At 40.9% G+C, this 20,151-nt stretch overlaps 2 protein-coding genes across 2 annotated transcripts in view; one reads left to right on the top strand and one right to left on the bottom strand.

The window, feature by feature from the left end:
* Window positions 1-60: 60 nt before the first annotated feature.
* On the top strand, window positions 61-4,135 carry LOC105675040 (arginine/serine-rich coiled-coil protein 2). The gene is made up of 6 exons (XM_012371813.2): window positions 61-548; window positions 970-1,297; window positions 1,588-1,931; window positions 2,009-2,127; window positions 2,210-2,390; window positions 2,468-4,135. Exons 1-6 carry the CDS (start codon window positions 348-350, stop codon window positions 2,645-2,647), a joined length of 1,353 nt encoding a protein of 450 aa, XP_012227236.1. The 5' UTR covers window positions 61-347; the 3' UTR covers window positions 2,648-4,135.
* LOC105675041 (CD151 antigen) overlaps window positions 2,841-20,151 on the bottom strand; it is a 91,207-nt gene continuing 73,896 nt past the window's right edge. The window contains exons 5-7 of the mRNA XM_012371814.2: window positions 8,857-9,030; window positions 5,514-5,675; window positions 2,841-5,226 (exon numbers count right to left, since the gene is read on the bottom strand). Of these exons, the coding sequence (XP_012227237.1) occupies window positions 5,080-5,226; window positions 5,514-5,675; window positions 8,857-9,030 (483 nt within the window). The 3' untranslated portion in view covers window positions 2,841-5,079. The remainder of the gene's footprint in view (window positions 5,227-5,513; window positions 5,676-8,856; window positions 9,031-20,151) is intronic.

Consider the following 20,151-nt stretch of genomic DNA (forward strand, 5'->3'; position numbering starts at 1 on the left):
AAAATTAATAAAAAATTAATAAAAACAAAATTCCTGTAATTTTTCATTAGCGACTGATACTTTAATCGATTTCTTAAATTGGTTTCCACAGAGTTCTGTAATCACAACAAAGCGTTACTATGAACGCTTCGTGACAGTTCTGGACAGTCTACGACAGCGATTAATAGCAAAGTTAAATTGTTAAACATGCTCGAAGAATCCTTAATGCAACCAATAATTTCATATTGTGCCAATATTTTGCAAGAAAGATTCGAAGCACTCGAGGGTGCTTTTGAAATTGATTGTAGAATGGTTGCGCGTCGATAGGATAAGAAGACAGCTGAACGATTGACGCATCAGAGTCTAAAATGTCACGTGGAAATCGAGCTTTTCGTGAACGAGGATCTACCAAGATTGGCGAACCACCCGAACGGAATGACAGCGAAGATGCATCTCCCGCTCGCGCGGTGGAGAACGAGAAATACACAAAACGCAGTAAAACAGCGTCACAGAAACGATGGTCCAGCTCGGAGGATTCAAGCCGACCCTACAGCCGGGATATCAAAACAGTTTGTATTATTTCCAAATCAAAAATTATAGCCATAAAGTGTAATTAGCGCAATTAATTAATGTTATTTAACTTGTAAATGTGACAATCATAAATTACAAATTATTATTATTAATAATAATAGTAATAAAATATACAAACAAAATATGCAATACAATAAATATATAAAATAATATAATAAAAATATAATAAAATGTGCAATTTTTATTACTAATAAATAATTCAAAATTGTTAAATTATTAAAATTCTGGATTTATTGACGATATGAGAAATTTATTTATTTTTACTTATTGAAATACAGCAACATGGTCTTTTGATTTAATATGATAAAACTCTCATTTTATTAGCGTACATCAAAAGTTGTAAGACATCAAAAAGTTATGTAAGTAAAAAAATAAGATTTATCTCATTCAATATCTCAGAATTCTCGGGAACAAAACAACACCGAAGACACAGAAACCGAGTCTCCAGATGTCAAGAGTGAAAAACCTCGTAGAACTGAAGAACACACTCGTGGAAAAACACGTTATTCCAATGTTCACGCGAGCGAAGAGAAAATTGCGTCGAAATCTTTTGAGGAAAGAAGAAAAAAACGCAGTAAACGAACTGAAAGACGCAGATTTGGAGAACAGCCTCGCACGGCAGATCGCGACCACGCTCGAGCAGATGTCCGATCTGTCACAAAACGCTATAGCGAAGAAGATAGTTTCACTGATAAATCGCAAAAAAGAAAAAAGAACACTTCCCAAGGTAAAGGAAGAATAATTCTTCTCTACAGTAGCTTGTAAAAAATAACTAAATAATCTCTTTCGCGAATAAATGTCTGATAAGCAAAATCCGAGATAAATTAAAAATTTACGAATTTTTCTGCTATCTATTTTAAATCATCGATTTGACAATTGACTGGCAATATTAATTAAAAACAGATTTACGTCTAATTAAAAAAGAGAAATGTTTTGATATTTAAAAAAATTACATTTGCGCTGAAGTCTTGCAAAAATAAAGTCCAACATAGATTGATAATTTTCTAACGCAAGCAGATGACGAGCTACCTATCACGGAAATTCTGAAGAAAGCTCAGGAAAATGCACGCACGAAGTACGAGGAGCCAGTGCCGCTTCCGGAATTGACTACCGACACAATTTATATTCAAGGCAGGAGTGGCTTTAGCGCTGTGAAAATTGGCGGATTGAGACGTGCTTTGGAGAGCGATACGATGCACGCAACGCAAGATGGAATAGCAGGTAGAAAAGATCGCGATTTGGCGGAAGTTCAAATGTACACGCTCATAAAGGTGGCGATTGCGGCGCAAAAATTTTGGAGGTGCACAGGACTCGTGTATCAGGGTCTCTTGGGTGGAATGGCGCTTCTACACTTCGTAATGGTAAATATTTCCTTTTATAAATATTCTTTTATCTAAGGCAAATCAAGATGTGATATATCTACGATTTGTTTCTGCAGATTTACGTCTTCTTCGACATCTCCATGGAGTTCACGTTGAATTACTCGATTTTTTCCGAAGTATACACGAATGTGTTTTCCTTTTTAATCATTCTTTGCGTCATCTCCATCTTCGATAAGTGCGTTTTACAAAAAATTCACATGATTTAACGCGCCTGTCTAGATACTGTTAATCTAAGAAAAAAAAAATTTTTATTTCAGATTTGATCTCGCACGATTTGACATGGATCACTTGCGCGAGATTTATATGGATCATGCAAAAACCGCGATTGCTGTTCCGCTTTATCTCGTGACGTTCGCTCTCCATCAAACATCGTCGAAGACCGACAATCTGTTAGCTTTGACGCATTATCGTAATGTCAATGCCACCATGTGGACAAATGTAAGAATATCATAATCGATCATACGCAATTATTAAATTATAAAAAAAATCCCAACATTTATTTAACAATTTTCCAGAATACAACGCAAGAAACCTTTTCAGAAGAATTAAAAATCTGGCAGAAGGTAACGATGTCAAAAGATCTTCTCGCGGTTTTCGCTTGGTTGTTCGTAGCTCTTGGAACGCGAGACGACATGTTATTGATGCATCTCGAGTCGATGGAGAAGTATGCGAGCAATGCGGAATCCCCCAGATGACATACGAGGGATGCCTTTCGCAATCGAACGAAGCAACTATGTATAAAGTTCTCCCGCGCGATCGCACTGATTGAATATCATAAAATATTAAACGTAGGAATGTTTTAAATAATAATTCTGAACTTTATACTTACTATTTTTATGCCAGATCACACTGGTATTTTCGGGGATCAATGCGCCAGAGGGGGGGGAGTACGATTTAAACATTTATTCGTAACAGAATAGCGTTTGATATGTACAATATGTATAAAGTTTGTCTCCTACTCGCTAATCGATAATATATGTATACATAATAGCAAAGAGGACAATAATATATTAAGATTAAAATAACATATTGCATAATGATACAATAGTAAAATATGTTTGGACTTTCTCGAGCGCGACATCGACGAAATCCGCAATTGCAAGGGAAAAATTTGTCGACGGTCAACTGTCGATCGCGAGATCAATCCCTCTCTAAAAAAGGCATGATACTTCGAACTCGAGTCGAAGTGTTGAAAAGCCTCTTTTTCTGCGATGCTGATTGGCTGTCTCGCTTGTGCGCTGCGACTTGCTGACTTGCTCCACTCGTGTCGACTGTCAAACTGTCATACGAGTTTTGACAGTTTGTCTGTCGACACGAGTATAATAGAATTAAATTTTAAAATTATTAAAGTATAATAAAAGCGCGCGCCTGTATTGTTTCTAGTCGTATATCAAAATATGCAACGGAGCGCGACAGATCCCGCGATTGTGGATTAACAGAAATTTTCGTCTGCTTGCAATTGCTGATGCCGGGCGGCGCGCTCACGTTGTACGAGAAAGAAAGCGTTCGTATTATAAATAATGTGCAAAGGCTTGTACTCATTTGCGAAGCAACGGATAAATATATACATGCCGCTTGTGCGAATTTTATTACACGCTAAAATCTCTCTTGTTTCTTCCACCGGTTTTTTTGTTTTTCTTTAACAATTTACACCGCCACGACGCTCCTTCCTTTCATGCGTACTCTAAAATATCTCTGAGCTTAACAATATCATCAAAGGCACTGTTTACAGTTCTAGCCGATATCTAAGTCGATCTTAGCCTTGTCTTCGCTCGTCAGATCGGTTCATCGAGCTTAGAAAATTTGTTAATTGATTATATTCGATTTTTGTCGACGCAGTGTGCGCGAGAAGGAAAGAATATAATATATAGTAAAACTCGATGACGCGCGATCCGATCGCTAGAAATTGACATTACTCGACTGATCAGATCTTTTTGTTGCAGGTTATTTTACGGTCGTGTGATTCCTTCTTCTCTCCTTTACGCGAGAGAATTTCTTTTTTCCGTCATGGCTCTTACTACGATCGACACTTAATAGATCGCGATTGAAAATTGTGCAAATTTGCAATGGCAGTATCGTGTGGAGTCGGCGGCGCTTTCGCGCGTGCAAAACTTCGCCGAGCTTGTAAAATATTACGCTCGGCGGAGGAGATTAGGGACTACGTATTTAACGTCATGGTCGACGGCGCGCTTATAAAAAAGGATCCGAGTTCGTTTTCGTTCGGGAGAGAAAATACCACAGAAAATATTCAAACATTGATAGCGGGAACTATTTACGGTTCGGGCTAGTCGTGAGTCACAGTTAATTGGTTGTGCTGGTCGCAAGCAAGCGCGCGCAAGCGACCTTGGGTAGATATTCGAGATAATTTAACTGGTCCAGCGTTATCGTAAATGTGTTCACAAATGTTCGTTTAGCGAAATTGTTTACTTTGTAATTTCTTGCGTAGGAACGCTGCTTCGGACGCTGCGCCAAAGCCAAGTTTAAACTTCGCCGACGTTGTTCCGGAAAGCTCGTGGAAATTCCGAAATTGTACACCAAACGAAAACGGTATCGCTACGGAACAAATGGCAGGCGTAAGCAAAGAACGATTGACTTGAACAGTAATGCGTTTTCAGTAATGCCTTCCCTCTCCTTGCTGTCCCGTGACGATGCTATCTTCGATAGAATTAACTTATATTGTCAGCAATGCGCGAGTTCTAAATCCAGCTTTGGCGCACAAATATTCGACGGCGAGAAGCGACCCTTTTTATTTTTCAGATCGCGACGACCCGAGACGAGCCTGGGTCGATTTTTAGCACGTGTTTTTACCTTCGAACCTCCACTTCCAGTTTCGATTGTCCGTTTCGCTCAATCGCGGGAAGTGAAGTAACGGTCGGCGCGCGTTTCCTCTTCGTCACCTTTATTCCCGTTTGATATTTTTCTGAGGATATAGGGGGGGAGGAGGGGGGGGGAGTCACAAACATGGGCCCGCGACTATAAACGGATCCCTCTCGTCCGGACGATCCCGCGGCTGCAATCGCGCGCCCTCCCGCCCCTACTCCGACGATCAAACGGTCCCCGGATCGTTCTGCATGTATCTGCACCACGACTGGCCGTTGTTGTTGCCCTCGGGGCATTGAAGTAATTCTCAGTCATCGAAGTCGTGCCTGAGCTTGATGTAGAGGCAGGAGCCGAGAACGATGCCGAAGAGCTCGAGGACTGACAGGCCGAGCCCGACGGCGCCCAGAATTATCAGGTGGTCCTTCGTCGTCTCCAGGAACTTGTAAATGCAGCCCTGACAAATTGAAAAGTTAGTTTTATCGATCCGCAGTGACTCGCGAATGCGCTACTTCGCGACAGCTTGATTTCTGTATAACTGAATTAAAAAGTATAGATTCAAAGCAGATTAGAAAAACGCGCGGCTTTTGACTTTCACTATTTTATGCCGTCAACGCCACCATACGTGAAGCTATTTTACTCGTATTTCTAAAGAAAGATTGAACGTTATTCAATTCAGGCTAATATCACGTCCGATAATCAGCTGAGGAAAGCTGGGGAAGCACGAAGCCGTGGTAGACGTACCGTGTATTGAATATTGGAGGGATGATCCCTTTTCCCGCAAAGTAACGTCGGCGTCTTGCAGCAACTGTCAGGTACGACGCTGCCGTTCTTCAGGACTTCCTCGTCCTTATGCCACTCGCTCACGAGCCAATCCTCGAATCTCAGGGCGCCGCAGCATTTGAACTGCAAATTTCGATAATGATGTCTCACGACGATATTCGAAAAATCTTTTTAAAAATACGCAAATATTTCTCACGCACAATTTCCTCGCATTTTTCGCCTTTTTCAAATGTCAAAGCGAAAAAGAAAAATTCAATAATTAAAAATTTTAATAAATTAAATACTTTTATTCTACTTCATTTACTCAAACGATTAATCTTATTTCTTGAAATTTGAAAAAATAATTTATGAAAGTACAATGTTTCGAATTATAGAACGTAAATAAATAATACGACAGCTTTAATAATATTGATGAGTAATCCTTTACGGGGAATCATGCTTCAAAGAAAAAGCTGATGGGCTTTTAAATTGCATTAACTTGCCGCGAACGACAAGCCCGTCTTTCTCATTTTCCAGTTCCGTTCCGCGGCGCGCGCAATAAAGTATACGCGGATAAGGCAGAAAAGGGGGACGATGATAGCGACGATAACAACGATAATAGCCGCGTACGATAATAACGATAGCGGGACGCGCGTTATACGCCGGGACATCACGGAGGAGTCATTGAGAGGGGGGTGGGCGCCGAGGAAGGATGAAGAGAGGGGCAGATTAATGGAGGTGAGAAACGTGTTCCGGCGGCGGCAGCAAGTTAAATGGTAACTTTAATGCGGGCACGTAATCCCGCGGGATTCATCGCGCGCCGGAACCATTAGTCGCGATAAACACTTCTCACAGGTCCTTTACACATGCAGGTGCTACGGTCAACGAATTTCGTCGGTGTTGAGATCCTTCCTGAACACGGCATCACGCTGTTCTAAGCGATGGCCGAAACCAGATTATCTACAAACACGGTTACGAGTCAACGTTACGTTTTGTGAACCAAAATCTTATTGTCCTTTCAACGGCTAGATGAAACAACACGTCGAAATTTAATGCGCCGTAATATCCGTTTTATATTTGTTCATTTTAGATTTCACTTTATTTGCAATGCGTTTAATTTTAAGTTTTATTTCACGAAGAATGACGCAAAGGCCAAAGCGGTTATAATCAGATGTTACTGCAAATTGTAATACATTTTAGCAATAATAACCGGCTCGTTTGCTTCTTGTGTGATTTTTGCGTATCTTTTTTAAAATTTTATTATAAGAAAAAATAATTCTATAAATATTCTTTCTTTAAAATTCTGAATACTCCTGCAAAAACTGGTGTATGATGCATATACTTTCGCAACCGCGATCAATTATTTACCGTCCTCTAAATGCCTCGAGCGCTTTTTTTAGGAGAATATCAAAAAGAAGAGAGTGAGCATCAAAGAACCATGAGGTTTTCTGGAAAAAAGGAACGAAACACACTTGCGTGTGACGGACGTGCACATATTTACGTAGGAATATTGAATACAATCTCCATTTAAACATTAACCGCAATAAAAACTCTGTAAAAAATACGCATAATTTATGCAAGTTTCAAGGAAAAAGTAAAATCACATTTATTTCATTTAACAATAACAATACGATTTATATCAAAATAGAATCGTTCGATTTTATCTTCGATAGTAAAAAAAAAAAGAAGAATTGAAATCAAGAGGAAATAGAAAGGAAATAAAATAATAGATCGCTTTCGCGAGAAAACCGAATAAAAGACGTATCAATAGACTTTCGGCTGCGCTCACCAATACGAGCGTATGCAAGACATTTATTTCCGTTCGCTGGGAGTCGCCTTAAAAAATTCCCGACGAGCGCTGTCGCAGGTAAAATCCGATTTCCCGAACGAAATGAAATGCTTATACACGTAGATCCCCTGTGTATAAATAAAATGCGGATCCCGAATTTCTCGCTTGCCCGTCGGTTTCGCCAATTTCGGCGGACGGGGGTTTAACGCTGAGCAGCCTGCCGGCGTTGAAGAAATGGAAACGAAAATCCTCGGACGGCCAATGGGATCCGACAGAAGGGTGAAATTGCGAGGCTCGATTTATCAGGGCAATGGCGTAGCGAGAACTTCAGCTCTCGTGCCGTTATCAGCGCCGTAAATCGCATCACGTGTGCTTACAAGTCTGATCCGAATCAAGATATTGCACTCGACATCAAGTGGATCTAGGCGGCGGATGTGATTAATTCCCTGCGCGACGCGACGAAAGTGTTCTCTTCGAATGGCCAATATCGCGCGCTTAATTCTGCAACGACAACCTGTCGGCTTATAATCCCGCAAGCGCAACCCGTCAATTTGATCCCGCGACTGCGATCGATGTATCCAAATTTTCGTTTAAAAAAAATCTTCACGAAATGCATCACGCAAATATTTATATTTCGGCAGATAAAACGCGAAGACGTCTCCGCGGAAGTACGAGACGAGAATGCAAAGTTTCTCACCGCGAATTCACTGCGGCACGCTAATCGATTTATAGCGAATGGACGGAAACTGTTCCGCGACGCGATAACGATGATTTACTATCGTAAGGTTCTCGTAAGAGAGTGCCATCGTCGGCGGGAACATAAATAAAAATGCTGTCACGTGATATCGCGAGCACAAAAGCCGCCGTCGAGCCATTTCGACCGGTGCATTCGTAAATTAACGTCGAATAGCTGCGAGGTGACGCGGGTGTGGCTTACTTCCAATCATGGAAACGTGCAAAAATATATAATACGTCGCAGTCGCAGCGAAAACTTGGAGGGAAACAAAAATTAATTTATACTCACTCAATTTAAATCCAAAATTATATTCTAATAAAAAAAAATCATCCGCGAATACTGCCCGAAGTGTGTGTGTGTGTGTGTGTGTGTGTGTGTGTGTGTGTGTGTGTGTGTGTGTGTGTGTGATTGGAAGGACGCGGAATGATTCTGGGACGCCCTTTATTTCCCGAAGACGATCGTATTACGCATCGACAAGTCATATGAAACGTTTTCAGCAAACACTCGACGCCGGTGTCGTGTTGTGTATTTCTGGCAGCAATGTGAAGCACCATCGAACTCGCGCGAAAGCTTGGAGTCGCGCGGGAATACAACGAGTCGGGAAACATAAAAATGACAACGAGAGCGGGAAAACTGATACCGAGAGCACGTCGCGCTCGCGATATTGAAGCGCGTTCCATTTTGCGGGCGATTGCCCGACGGAGCGTCTCGTCGCGCTTAAACGCGGGGGGTGCGCGTAACCCCGCGGGTTTGAAAAATGAAGCTATCGAGAAATTCCCGCCCCGATAGCTCGCACTTACCTCTTTCTGCATCTGGTCGATGGCGGCGGTTTCCCGGGATCGCACGGAATAGTTCTCGAGGAAGGTGCGATTCAAATTCATCTTCAATTCAGGGCCGACTTGTTCCTCGTAGAGACGCGCCAGCGCGCCGACCCCGGCCTCCAGAACGAGCACCGCCATCACCACGAAGACGTACTGCGAAGGAAGAGCGGAATGAGAGAAATTAGGGTCGGCTTAAAACAACATCAGACATGGCGTCTCGCCGCAATTACGCGGCCACCTATCTCCGCGCGTTTAGCGCTCTTACATCTTCTGCCTAATGAAAGAAACGACGAGATGAATCGAAATGAAGGGCGCGATAAGGGCACGAGTGCCTTCAAATGGAAATTCTGATAAAAGCTGTCGAATGAATTTTTATCCGGAGGAAAAAATGGAAACGGGCTTTTAATAAAAACCGGCTTATCTTCGCTTCGAGCAGATGCACCGTTCGCTTTATGTCCAAAAATAATTCTCCGGGATGATGTAGTATGACGGAACGATCTTTAACGCGCGCCTTCTTTATAAATACGGTAAAAGCCCGAGATAAAATCTGTCAAATCTACCATCCGTATTTTGACGGAGAAACCCCGCGTGTTATCTAACGCGCTTATTTATTCCCGCGCTCTTTCAACGCGCGCCACTCTCACCGGCTATTTTTCGCGCCGTCGAAATCACTGATTCACCCGATACGAAACACGAATACCTCTCTCATATCGAGCAGATCGCATGCCGTATAAACGCGTGTGGTTTCGCGTGAAAATAGCGTATCCTGTTTTCTCCGTAAAATGCTAATATAGAGATAGCGCAGATTCCAAAGCGAGCGATGTTTAATACCGCGCTCTCGCATAATTTGTAATACGGATTTGCGGAGCAAAGCTCCGCACGGAGATTCACCTCGCTCGCTCGCAGTCATCGTTCTTCCTCTCACTCTCTCACTCTCTCTTTCCCCCGGAAAAAGCGAGCGACGTATTAAAATTGCGTAATGCCCACCGAACCTTTTCAGACTTTTCATGAATATAAACCCCGACCGCGGGGAAACGACGCACGTCCCCGACGATTCTCCCCACTTCTTATGAATATTCAAATCGCGGTGAGACTAACTATCGCTCGTTCGCTACTTTCGCAAGATTTTGCGACCCGGAAGGGAACGTATACACCGAGAAACGCGAGGAAAGTTTTTCTTATTTAATAATTCGACGGTTAATTTCGTTCCTGGGGCGTGTCTTATACATCGCACCATCGTGATTAGCTTCATGGAAACTTAGTTGAATCGCGAACACACACAGAGAGAGAGAGAGAGAGAGAGAGAGAGAGAGAGAGAGAGAGAGAGAGAGTACAGCGTGCGTTAGACCGGTGAAATATTAGCCAATACGCGCTGCGGCGAGGAGAAGAAGAGGGGGAGAGGATGCCGTATCGGCAGCTAATTTGTGATCAATTCCCGACGTCGTCGGGAATTAAGCTGTATCGCGCGATACGGGTAAACGGCGCTTTCGCGTAGCCGCTTAGCATTCTGATCTAATGCATCCAGCGACGAAAGTAGTGTCGCAGAGACGGGAAGATAGATGAGGGCTCGCTGAAAATTCATGATTTAAACATTTTAAAGAGACGTGCCCGAGTCGAAATTTAGCACTTATATTGAACCTTAATCTTTTATTTTGAGGTAGGCATAAGAGAGTCAAAGTAGATGTTATGCATTGTATCGTATGTATATAATAGCACCTACTTTGGCGCTACAATATGTCCGAAATTTCCTTTTTTCCTGCTAAAGCTTCAAAGTAGGGTTTAGTTAAAACCCTCCGTTGACCCGCTTTAGACCCTGAAAATATATAGATTCCTTTTTGCCAGCACTACTTTTATGATATTATCAAGAAATTCTAATGATTGCAAATGTTCACAATAAAGAAAAATACTAACTATAATTTTGATTAACGATAATTTTTAATAGCATACAATTTAAAATATCATTAATCAATACCATTTAGTTGAATTTTATTATCTTTTGAAAATTTGTAATTATTAGAAATTTCTTGATAATATCAAAATATAATATCAAAATTCAACTATTGAGTATTAATTTCTAATATTTTTAAAAATTCTATGTTATTAAAAATTATCATCAATTAAAATTATATAGTTAGTAATTTTTTTTATTATTGTGAAGATTTTTGCAATCATTAGAATTTCTTGATAATATCATAAAACTAGTGCTGAAAATCCATATACCTTTGTGATTATATTAAAAATATTAAATTAAGATATTAAATATAAAATAAGATACTAAAAACATTACATAATATTTATTGAATTAAATATTATTTATTAAGTATATGTAATACATATAGTTAAGAGTATATTATTAAGTATAGTTAACATGCGTTAAAACAAGTTCAGACAGAAATATTTATACAGAAAAAGGTCCAAATTAAGACTGAAACGTTTGATAATATTGTATCACTTAATAAAGCAATAATCAAAATACAACCACATTATGCATATTGCTCGTATAGTTTTTCATTCTTATTTGAATTTTAACGAGTACATCTAAAATAGTTAACATTTAATAAAAAAATTAATTTAAAAAAATTTTTTTGCGCTGAATCTTTTTCAGATATCATATCACTATTTTGAAGAAGGAAACGGAAAGGTATCAATATTAATAAAAGTTGGAAATGCAACGAATTAAATATTTTTCTTTATGATTAAACATTATAATAACTTTTATAGGTCGAATTTATCTAGTATATATATATATATACTAGATAAAAGTTCGAGGTTTAATGGAGGAGTTCTCGCAGTAATACAATCTATTTTGTGAGGCTCTATAGGTTTAAAGTAGTATTTCAACATCAAATTATAGGAGATCAAGTTTTAAAAGAGGAGTTCTAGGTTCTAATTCCGTAAAAATAGGTTCATATAGGCTGTATGAGCATTAAAAGAGACGCTAAATTTCGACTCGGGTGCTCATAGATGAGATTTTTTACGGCTGAGTCACGTTTCGTGAAAATTGTATACTTCGCACCGTCGAAGGACCCGCCGTCTTGAATCCACATTCTTGCGAAATGGAAATTTGCGTCGCTGCAAAGTTTTTCACAGAGCGAGAGAGCAGCAGCTTCTCAATTATACACAGAACGAAGTGTGTGCGAAGGCGCGCGTTTTCGAAAATCGTTCTCACCGCGGACTTTGAAGCGGATTAACAACGCGCTCCTTCAGTTCTCTAATTAGATAAGAGCGTTCGAGTCAAACGTTTGCGCGCGGAATTGGAGCAGCCGGAGGAGGAGGGGGGGGGGGCAAGATGCGGAGCGATGCGCGATGATCGATCGGGCTTCCGCACAAATGCACGGGCCAAGACGCCCCGAGACGCGGTAAAACCGCCCGAGTTTCTTGACGGATGACGCAATAACGTATAATTCGTAATATATTAGAACACCCGAACGAGTAGGCAAACGACGTCGGGGTGAATGTTCTCCGTCGGCTTCCATCTTCGTAGTCGTTAGTCAGTATCCGTTTCAGTCGTTACGTCGGGGTGAGGGGCGGAGGGGAGGGGACAGAGATGAACACAGATCGCAACGCTTCCACTTCCTCCCCGCTGCCCCGCGTCACACGGAACCGGAGTGCGTCGGAGTACATCGGGAGGCTGCGACGTCTCTCTGCGGCCGTTCGGTACCTGCATGTACTACCTAAGTGTACGTACATATTAGTACCTAAGTCAATAAATCGCACGGGATATATATATATATATATATATTATGGCGGAAACGGCACAGAGAGCGGGTAGGAATGGCAATCGACAGTTTGGGATTGGTGAGGAAGCTGACAGTGAACGGGAGAGACGATAGATCAAACGCACCAATTGCCTTTCCACTACTGTATATAGCTGTATATATACACAGGCGGGATGATTCCCGTCTGGCGAAAGAGCCAGCCGAATGTGCCGCGTCCTCGAATAATTGCCGGCGACCGATGCTTTTGTCGCGGGATCAGAACGCGCCGGAAAACGTGCAATCTGGTTCACCGAATAAAGCTTACAAAATGTAAATCCAGACTTCGCGCAAATTTTGATATATATATATATATATATATATATATATATACACATATGTACATACAATCCGCAAAAAGAAATAATAACGTGTGTAAAAATTATAAAATTTATAACACATACAAATAGTATTTATACAGTAGTATTTTATTTAATTTTATGCAATATGCAAACTTTTATCTGAACAAAAAATTCCAATTAAATAATCTTCATAATGTGAAATATGGACTGCGAAATATAGAATATCAAATTGCAAAAATTAAAAAAAAAACTTGTTCTTTTGTACTATACTTTGGAGAGAATTTATATAAATTTTTAATATAAATTTTGTAGAGAGGTTAATATAAATTTTTCGAATTGTCAAAAATATTACTTTTTCTAACAACATCCGAAATATAATATTTTAAAATTGTAGAGTTAACGCGGGAACTTGTATAATAAATTTGGTTTTAATCTCCTGTGCATGAATAGGGTATTCCATTGTGTCCGTCGTAATGCATAGTGCAGCAAGATAAACTTCGTCTTGAGATTACCGCCACGAGACATTGAGAATGGAGTTTAAGCCGGTCATGGTTCTTGGACTTAACACGAGTCTGCGATGGAAACACGCGGAATCACGGGATTGCGAGCCGCATGGAGAGGACAGACCGTGAACACACGGATGAGTATGACTACACTGGACAAGATGTCAATTACAACTAGTGCTCCTGGAGAGGACGGTAATGGAAAACACATACTGTGATCCGACGCGTGAATTAATTCGTCAGATTCATTTATATGTATTAAATTCTTTGCCTCTAAATTTCGAAACTCTATCATTTCATCGGATAAAATCGCTGCTGCTCAAACGTCGTTGGCTTTCAGAAATTTAGATTAAAAAAAAAAAAAAAAAAAATAGTTGGGGAAAAAACGTTTAGACAAAAAGTTCTTTGACCTATACTTTCCACAAATGTTTTCGTTCAATTCCGCGCCAGCAATCCCGCTAAGAAGGTGATCAACGGCCGATACGAAATCGAGCGATCGCAAAAAATCTGCACAGGCTACGAGCTACTTAACTTTCTCCGCGCGCCCGTAAAGCCTCTCTTCGCTCCGTAGGGTCGCCAACTTGTGTTCATTACGTGGATTTACCTACCTACCACCGGCAAAAATCTTAATTGAACGCCATATAAGGCCTCGGCTAATGAGACGATTCGCTCGTGCCATCCGTGTATAGGTGGTGAAAGGGAGCAGGACCAACGGGAAAGCCGTGGCAAAAGGTTGCCGGGCAAGAAGGGAAGTGGCCTTCTTGCGCCGAGAATCGCCGATAGTTTATCGCTAGCACGGTGGATTAAGCTCGTTACTTCGCCATTATTAGGAAACGGATTATTTTCGGGTTGCAAAAAAAAACCGATGACGAGATTTCATAGTGCAAAGAGAGAGTAGAAGAGAGAGCGAGAGAGAGAGAGAGAGATCAATGTTCGCTAATAAATAGAATATCACTTGTTAGACAAGTGGTAATAAAATAATAATAAAACAGCAATAACGAATTGAGCATTTCGCATGGAAGGACAGACCAGTGTAATAGAGATATTAAGTAAAATAATCAACTGCGTATAATAGAGGGGAAAGCAGAGGAGCAAGTTGTTGACTGGATAAACGATAAAGACTTCTTGTACGTTGATTGTGGATAGTTTCGCCAACAACAACGTAGGTTGTTATTTTATGATTATCAAGGCGCAAGAGAGCATCATGTGAAAGCCACTACTATTACGAGTCTCTCTTTCTCTCTCTCTCTCTCTCGGAGAGAAGCTAACGGTTTATTCGCCTCAGCGGTATCAGAATTTGCCAATCAATGAGCCGGCTATGAGGCAAAAAGTAGTATAATGGAGCCGACGCGCGTTGTCAGAGAACTCATTTCATTCATTTGTACTTCAACTTGTATTCATTAACGCTTTGAATGTCACAACAGATATTAGTTTCTGCCGCAATAATGGAGGCTTAGCGGAGTTTTAATGTTATTTTTTCTCTCTTTCTCCTTCATGCACACATATTTCCTCTCGACTGCGCATTCTTTGACCGTTTCCATACACTGTCAGAGCCGGTAATTGACATTAACATAGATAAATATTAGTTGGCGCGTTTAACGACGTCGGTTTCCAACTCGCGGAGAAGATAACGAGTGTTTAAAGAACAGATTGTTTTATTTCGCGAAGGCTTTTCAGTTATTGCTCCTCGCGTAGTTGAATTAACGGGCGGCACTGTTATCTCGCAATAATTACACAACTCGGCAACTCGGGGAGTCGGAAATGTAATTAGGAAAAAGATTACTGACTTCGCGCTCCGCGAGAGTATCCAAATAAGCGGAATAAAACACTACGCGGCGAGACAATGGGGCGATGCTGGATGAGAGAGGCGGGGAGCTGCGAAGAAAGGAGTTGAGAAAACGGGTGGAACTTCTCCGAGATCACCGATAGCCCCGTTAAAGGGCGGAGTGAAATCGTTATTCCGCCATTGTGGCCGCGTGTGCCGGCAGCGGCGAGCGGACTCGCGAATTTTCCGCGGAACGGAAATTATGCTTCTCGTCGGCGGGACGGCAACTACAATCAGACAGGATATTGTTCGTTCTCGCGACGCTGGAAAACCGCGGGGCGCGCGCCTGCACGGGAGTACAAACGACGAAGCGCGACGAAAAATTTTACACCTCACCGCGACGATTTTCCGCATGAATTCCCACGCCTCGGCAAGTATTGTGGCGACTGTAAAAACGATTTCCTTTTTCATATCTCATATACATCTCGACACAATGTAATTCGCACAATTATATTTGATAATTCTGAAACACGTGCGTGAAGCGTGTGCCGCAATTTGAATTCAAACGAGGAATTGATGTGCAAAATGGGAAACATTCGAGTCTCCGCGGCGTGGAATATATTGAACAGTCTGAAGCGAATGCATACGCGAAGTAATAGAGTGAGCTTCCTCGGTGTAGGCTAAGAGGACGCGATCTTTCTCGAGAGAGGCGAAGGAAACGGTCGTTTTATTCCTTCCGCGATCCGCTACGTCCGAAGAGAGAACGGGGGCATAAAAATGAAACAATAACGGCTAATACCATGCAAAGTACTCCCCGAACCTGTCGTCAAGCTCCACTTTATGCTTTGAATTAAATTACGCCGTGAACTTGCACGGCCGTTATTTCAGGAGCGGTTGAGCGCAAGAAATACGACATGGCGTATCTATTTTTATGTCGCCTGTTACATAACATACCACCTTTCAACGTTCTATTATTAAAAGCTTATGCATCGAATTTCCTGTGCGGAATAACTTTGTAGATTGATCTCCTGAAACTTGCGCCAGAAAGGCGGGATCGAAAAATTCGAACAACTCATCGTGTATTCATTTCATTTTTAATTTCCCGACCTCCTCATTTAACTTTCTAATTTTTCGACGGCGAAAAGAAAAATGCAAGTTCGACGTATTGCCGTAATTTCGTATTTCCATATTAATTAGCGTGAAATAATAAGTGTCGTAAATTAAAAGCGAGAAACCTTAATCGATTATTCCCTTAAAGTTCTACTTCTTGCTTTTCTTGCAGGTGTTCCGATCCTTGCCGATCGTATATATATGATGTTCGCAATTAAGGGGTTAATATTATGCGAGATGAAATTATTCACGGATATACCATCCATGTCAAGTAGCAATTAAGAAAGTGGCGTAGCTACGCTTATTAAATACGCTATACGCGGTGACGCTCGACGAGCTGAAATACATCAAGTGTCGCTAGCCGCGCTGAACCTCGTAAAAACCCTGTCGAAACTTTATTAAGCTATTACGAATCCCCTCTCGCCTCCCCCCCTCCCCACAAAGCGGGGCGTCGACATAATTAACGATAAGAAACAAGCTCGTTTCGCGAGCGGTGTTTTCCCTTTCGTCGCGATTGCGTTGCACGCGCCGGAAAGACGGCACAGACAGCGTCGCAAGAAAGCGCCCGGTTATCACGACTCGTTTCGACGCGCAATTATAAAGACATTAAACCTGCTCGTAAGGGCCGACCTGTTTCTCATTGAATCTTTTACCGCCGTCGAAGATTGCCGCGCCTGCAAAAAAAAAGGGCGCGACGCCGGAATTCCAGATCCCGCCTTACAGGCAATTTCGCCCTGGATAACCGGAGGGCGTTTCGTCTCTGAATGTCTCGCATAACAGACGACGGGCTTCAACCCGGAAAGACGAAACGGGAAATTTTATAGGAATACATTTCAAGCGGGTCCGAAGTGTCGGCGTATCGCGCAAATTTATCGGCCGGAAAGTGCATCCTGTCGTTCAAGTTGATATTGAATGTTCTTTACGTTCGACACGTCGCTTAAAAGCACCATGAGAAGGGTCTCTCTTGGCGAACGCCCCTATTAATGCAAAGTAGTCATAATCGTGTTTATCCCGATAAAGCTTCTTACGCGAAAAACATATTATCTTAATCCTATGAATCCTGGATTTAGATTGCGCTGTCAAAACAGTTATTTTTATCATGTACACAGTACGTATTATTGTGTCTTTATTGTGATAAAAATAAATATATTTGTGATAAATAATTATAAGTTTCCGTAAAATCTCAAACAAAATTAATTAATTAATTAACAAGATTTGATTTCATTAAAAATCTGTGGATTTCATTAAAAATATATTGAAATTCAAAGAATTAATATATTCAAGCGATTAGAAAACCAATATTATGTTACAAAGATTTTAGAACTTATTTTCGATCAAAAAAATTGTTCGAAATTAGCGATCTAACATATTAATTATTAAAAATTGCTAAGATTATTAAATATAATTATAACATGTACTGTTAGCTTTCAACTTGCTTTTATAAAAGAAGCTGATTAATTCTGGTTTCGTACCTGGATGTACAATACAATCTTTAATCGCATGTAGGAAACAAAGAGTACTTTGGCGTGCGTCAGCGGACACAATCTCAAGATTCGCGATCGAGGAGGTCGTTATTCTTCGACGTGGACACGTTTTAACAAGGTGCTCGCCATGATGCTTCGAGAATCCCCGTTTACGTTCCATCGTAACTTTAACGAGCTTTGCCACGTGCTTTCGAGAATAAAACGCTGCCCCGACTTCTTCAGATTTCACCGTCGATCACAAGATATTGTCAATTACTTAAAATATAATGAGCATGGGGAAAAATAAGCCATTACACGACCATTTTGTAAATTCTACGGATAAAGTTAATTATAAAAAATCGAAAAGAAATTAAAAATTCTTATTAACAGTTTTTCTTTGATAAATTGTAATAATAAATAAATATATATAAAATTAAAATTATATATAAAATTAAAAATCCTTATTAACAGTTTTTCTTTGATAAATTGTAATAATAAATAAATATATATAATATAATAATAAATAATAAATAAGAAGTATAGAAAACGTTTGGGGCAGCAACTATCATCCGACTATTCGACTTTCTGGACCAATCAAGTAATCCCAGAGCAATTTTGCGCGCACCATCGATCCGGCTTCGACAATAAACATGCCAAATAGCATTTTGCGGTCTGCGATACCTGTCGGAGCGACACGCCTCGTCTTCTCTCTTCGGCGGCTTATTGTACTTATGTGTTCCCCGCATAAATTGGCCGTAAGCACCGCGGCACTTAGAAAGTAATGCAGTCTCGCCCGAAGCATGCGATTCGAAGCGCCCGCGAGATGGTTAAACTGGTTCGAAACCAGTCCGAGGCGTCAAGCTCGGTTCCGGCGCGATCCCACCGGCGCGATACGTCATTCCCGCGACTGCAAAATCGAAAACGTAGACCGGCGGCGTTCGGCTTCAGCAAAAAAAAAAAAAAAAAAAAAAGCCGACGGCTCCAAAAAGTCGACTACTTATTTTGATTGCGACTTCAATCGGAATTTTATTCGACGCGTGTTTTACAACCTCCAAGGCTAATCAAAAAAGAAAAAAATCTGTATCGTTTGAAGCGATTCATCGATCAATATTAGTGTCTTTCTTTGAGGTGAATTCTAAAACATTCTTTCCATACACTTAAAATTCCGACTCCGTCGGAACAATTTTTTGATATTTCATTTTTTTTTCATTATTTTGTTTTGCGATGTAACCTCGTTGCGATTAATGACTTTCATTTATTACTCAATGACACGAATTGCGAGTAAAAAGAGATCGACGTCCGCGAACGACCTTCTTCGCGTTCGTTTGCCGCATGTCGTTGGATGGGACACGGCAGATCGCGCGCGAGATGCGCACGGGAAAGTCTTGTGCAATTAAGATTGAACGGATGGATAGAACTGTGAATCAAGAGTGCAACGACGTGCAAGTGGTAGTATTATACGGCGATTAGCGGCGGTTGTTGCCGGAGTGATTTAATGTTTTCTTTCGCGCTTGTGTAGCGGCGCGCGAGCCTCACTTCAAGCGCGAGCGATTTATCATGTTCCGCAAAAGCGTGGAATAGCTGCTCGATAATGTGCGAAAATAATAAGAGGATTATGGTTGTAATAATGTCATAAGAGAAACGATTAAAAAGCGTAGTTCATAGCCGGAGCGTTTCGGGAGAGGAAAATCGTGCAATTAAGGCTGAACTAATGATTCGGGAAGAGGCGCGGGTTAAGTGGAATTATCTGGTGATTAGCGATGGTTATTACGGGTGATTTAGCCCTCATCTTTATGTGAATGGATGTTGAAAGCCTACGTTGAAAGCGCATTACGCGCCAGTCAGACCAGATTGAGTATCTAAATAAAAAAATTCTGCGTTTGAATATCTCATCCGTACAGAATCGTATTAATGGCTTTTATTGAATGTAATTCTTCCTGCAATTGAGTAAATGGAGCTGTTATTGAATATCAGTTCGCGATCGTTCAATCTCCAACGAAGAATAGATTTTCGTTTCTTAAATTATAAAGCCGCGTAATATGACTGAGATGATATCGTTTGATGATGTCGCTAAGCTGAAAGGTGTAAAAATTGTGAGTAATTTATTGAGCGCGCAGACGACAAAAGAGAAAATAATTCGCTTTGTGCCTCGACAAGCACTTACGTAATTAAGCAATCATGTGCGAGAGTCGTGATTTGAGTGTACACATCACGAGTCTTATTGGTCAGTGACGGTTGTAAAAAGAACTTTAACTGACCGCTAGATTGGATAAAAGATAATTCAATTGCTCCGATTAGATACTTTGTGAAACTTTCTGTCAGCAGTAACGGTGTTGATTCTCGGTCCACAGCAATTTATCGCGCAGAAAAATAATC

This window comes from Linepithema humile, chromosome 4 (assembly GCF_040581485.1).
Source record: "Linepithema humile isolate Giens D197 chromosome 4, Lhum_UNIL_v1.0, whole genome shotgun sequence".
NCBI classification, from domain to species: Eukaryota; Metazoa; Arthropoda; class Insecta; order Hymenoptera; family Formicidae; genus Linepithema; species Linepithema humile.

Coding starts and splice junctions, on each gene's coding strand:
- LOC105675040 (XM_012371813.2), top strand. CDS start 348: ATGTCACGTGGAAATCGAGCTTTTCGTGAACGAGGATCTACCAAGATT. Junction 549..969: donor ACAGCCGGGATATCAAAACA/GTTTGTATTATT, acceptor TCAATATCTCAG/AATTCTCGGGAACAAAACAA. Junction 2,128..2,209: donor GTCATCTCCATCTTCGATAA/GTGCGTTTTACA, acceptor TTTTTATTTCAG/ATTTGATCTCGCACGATTTG.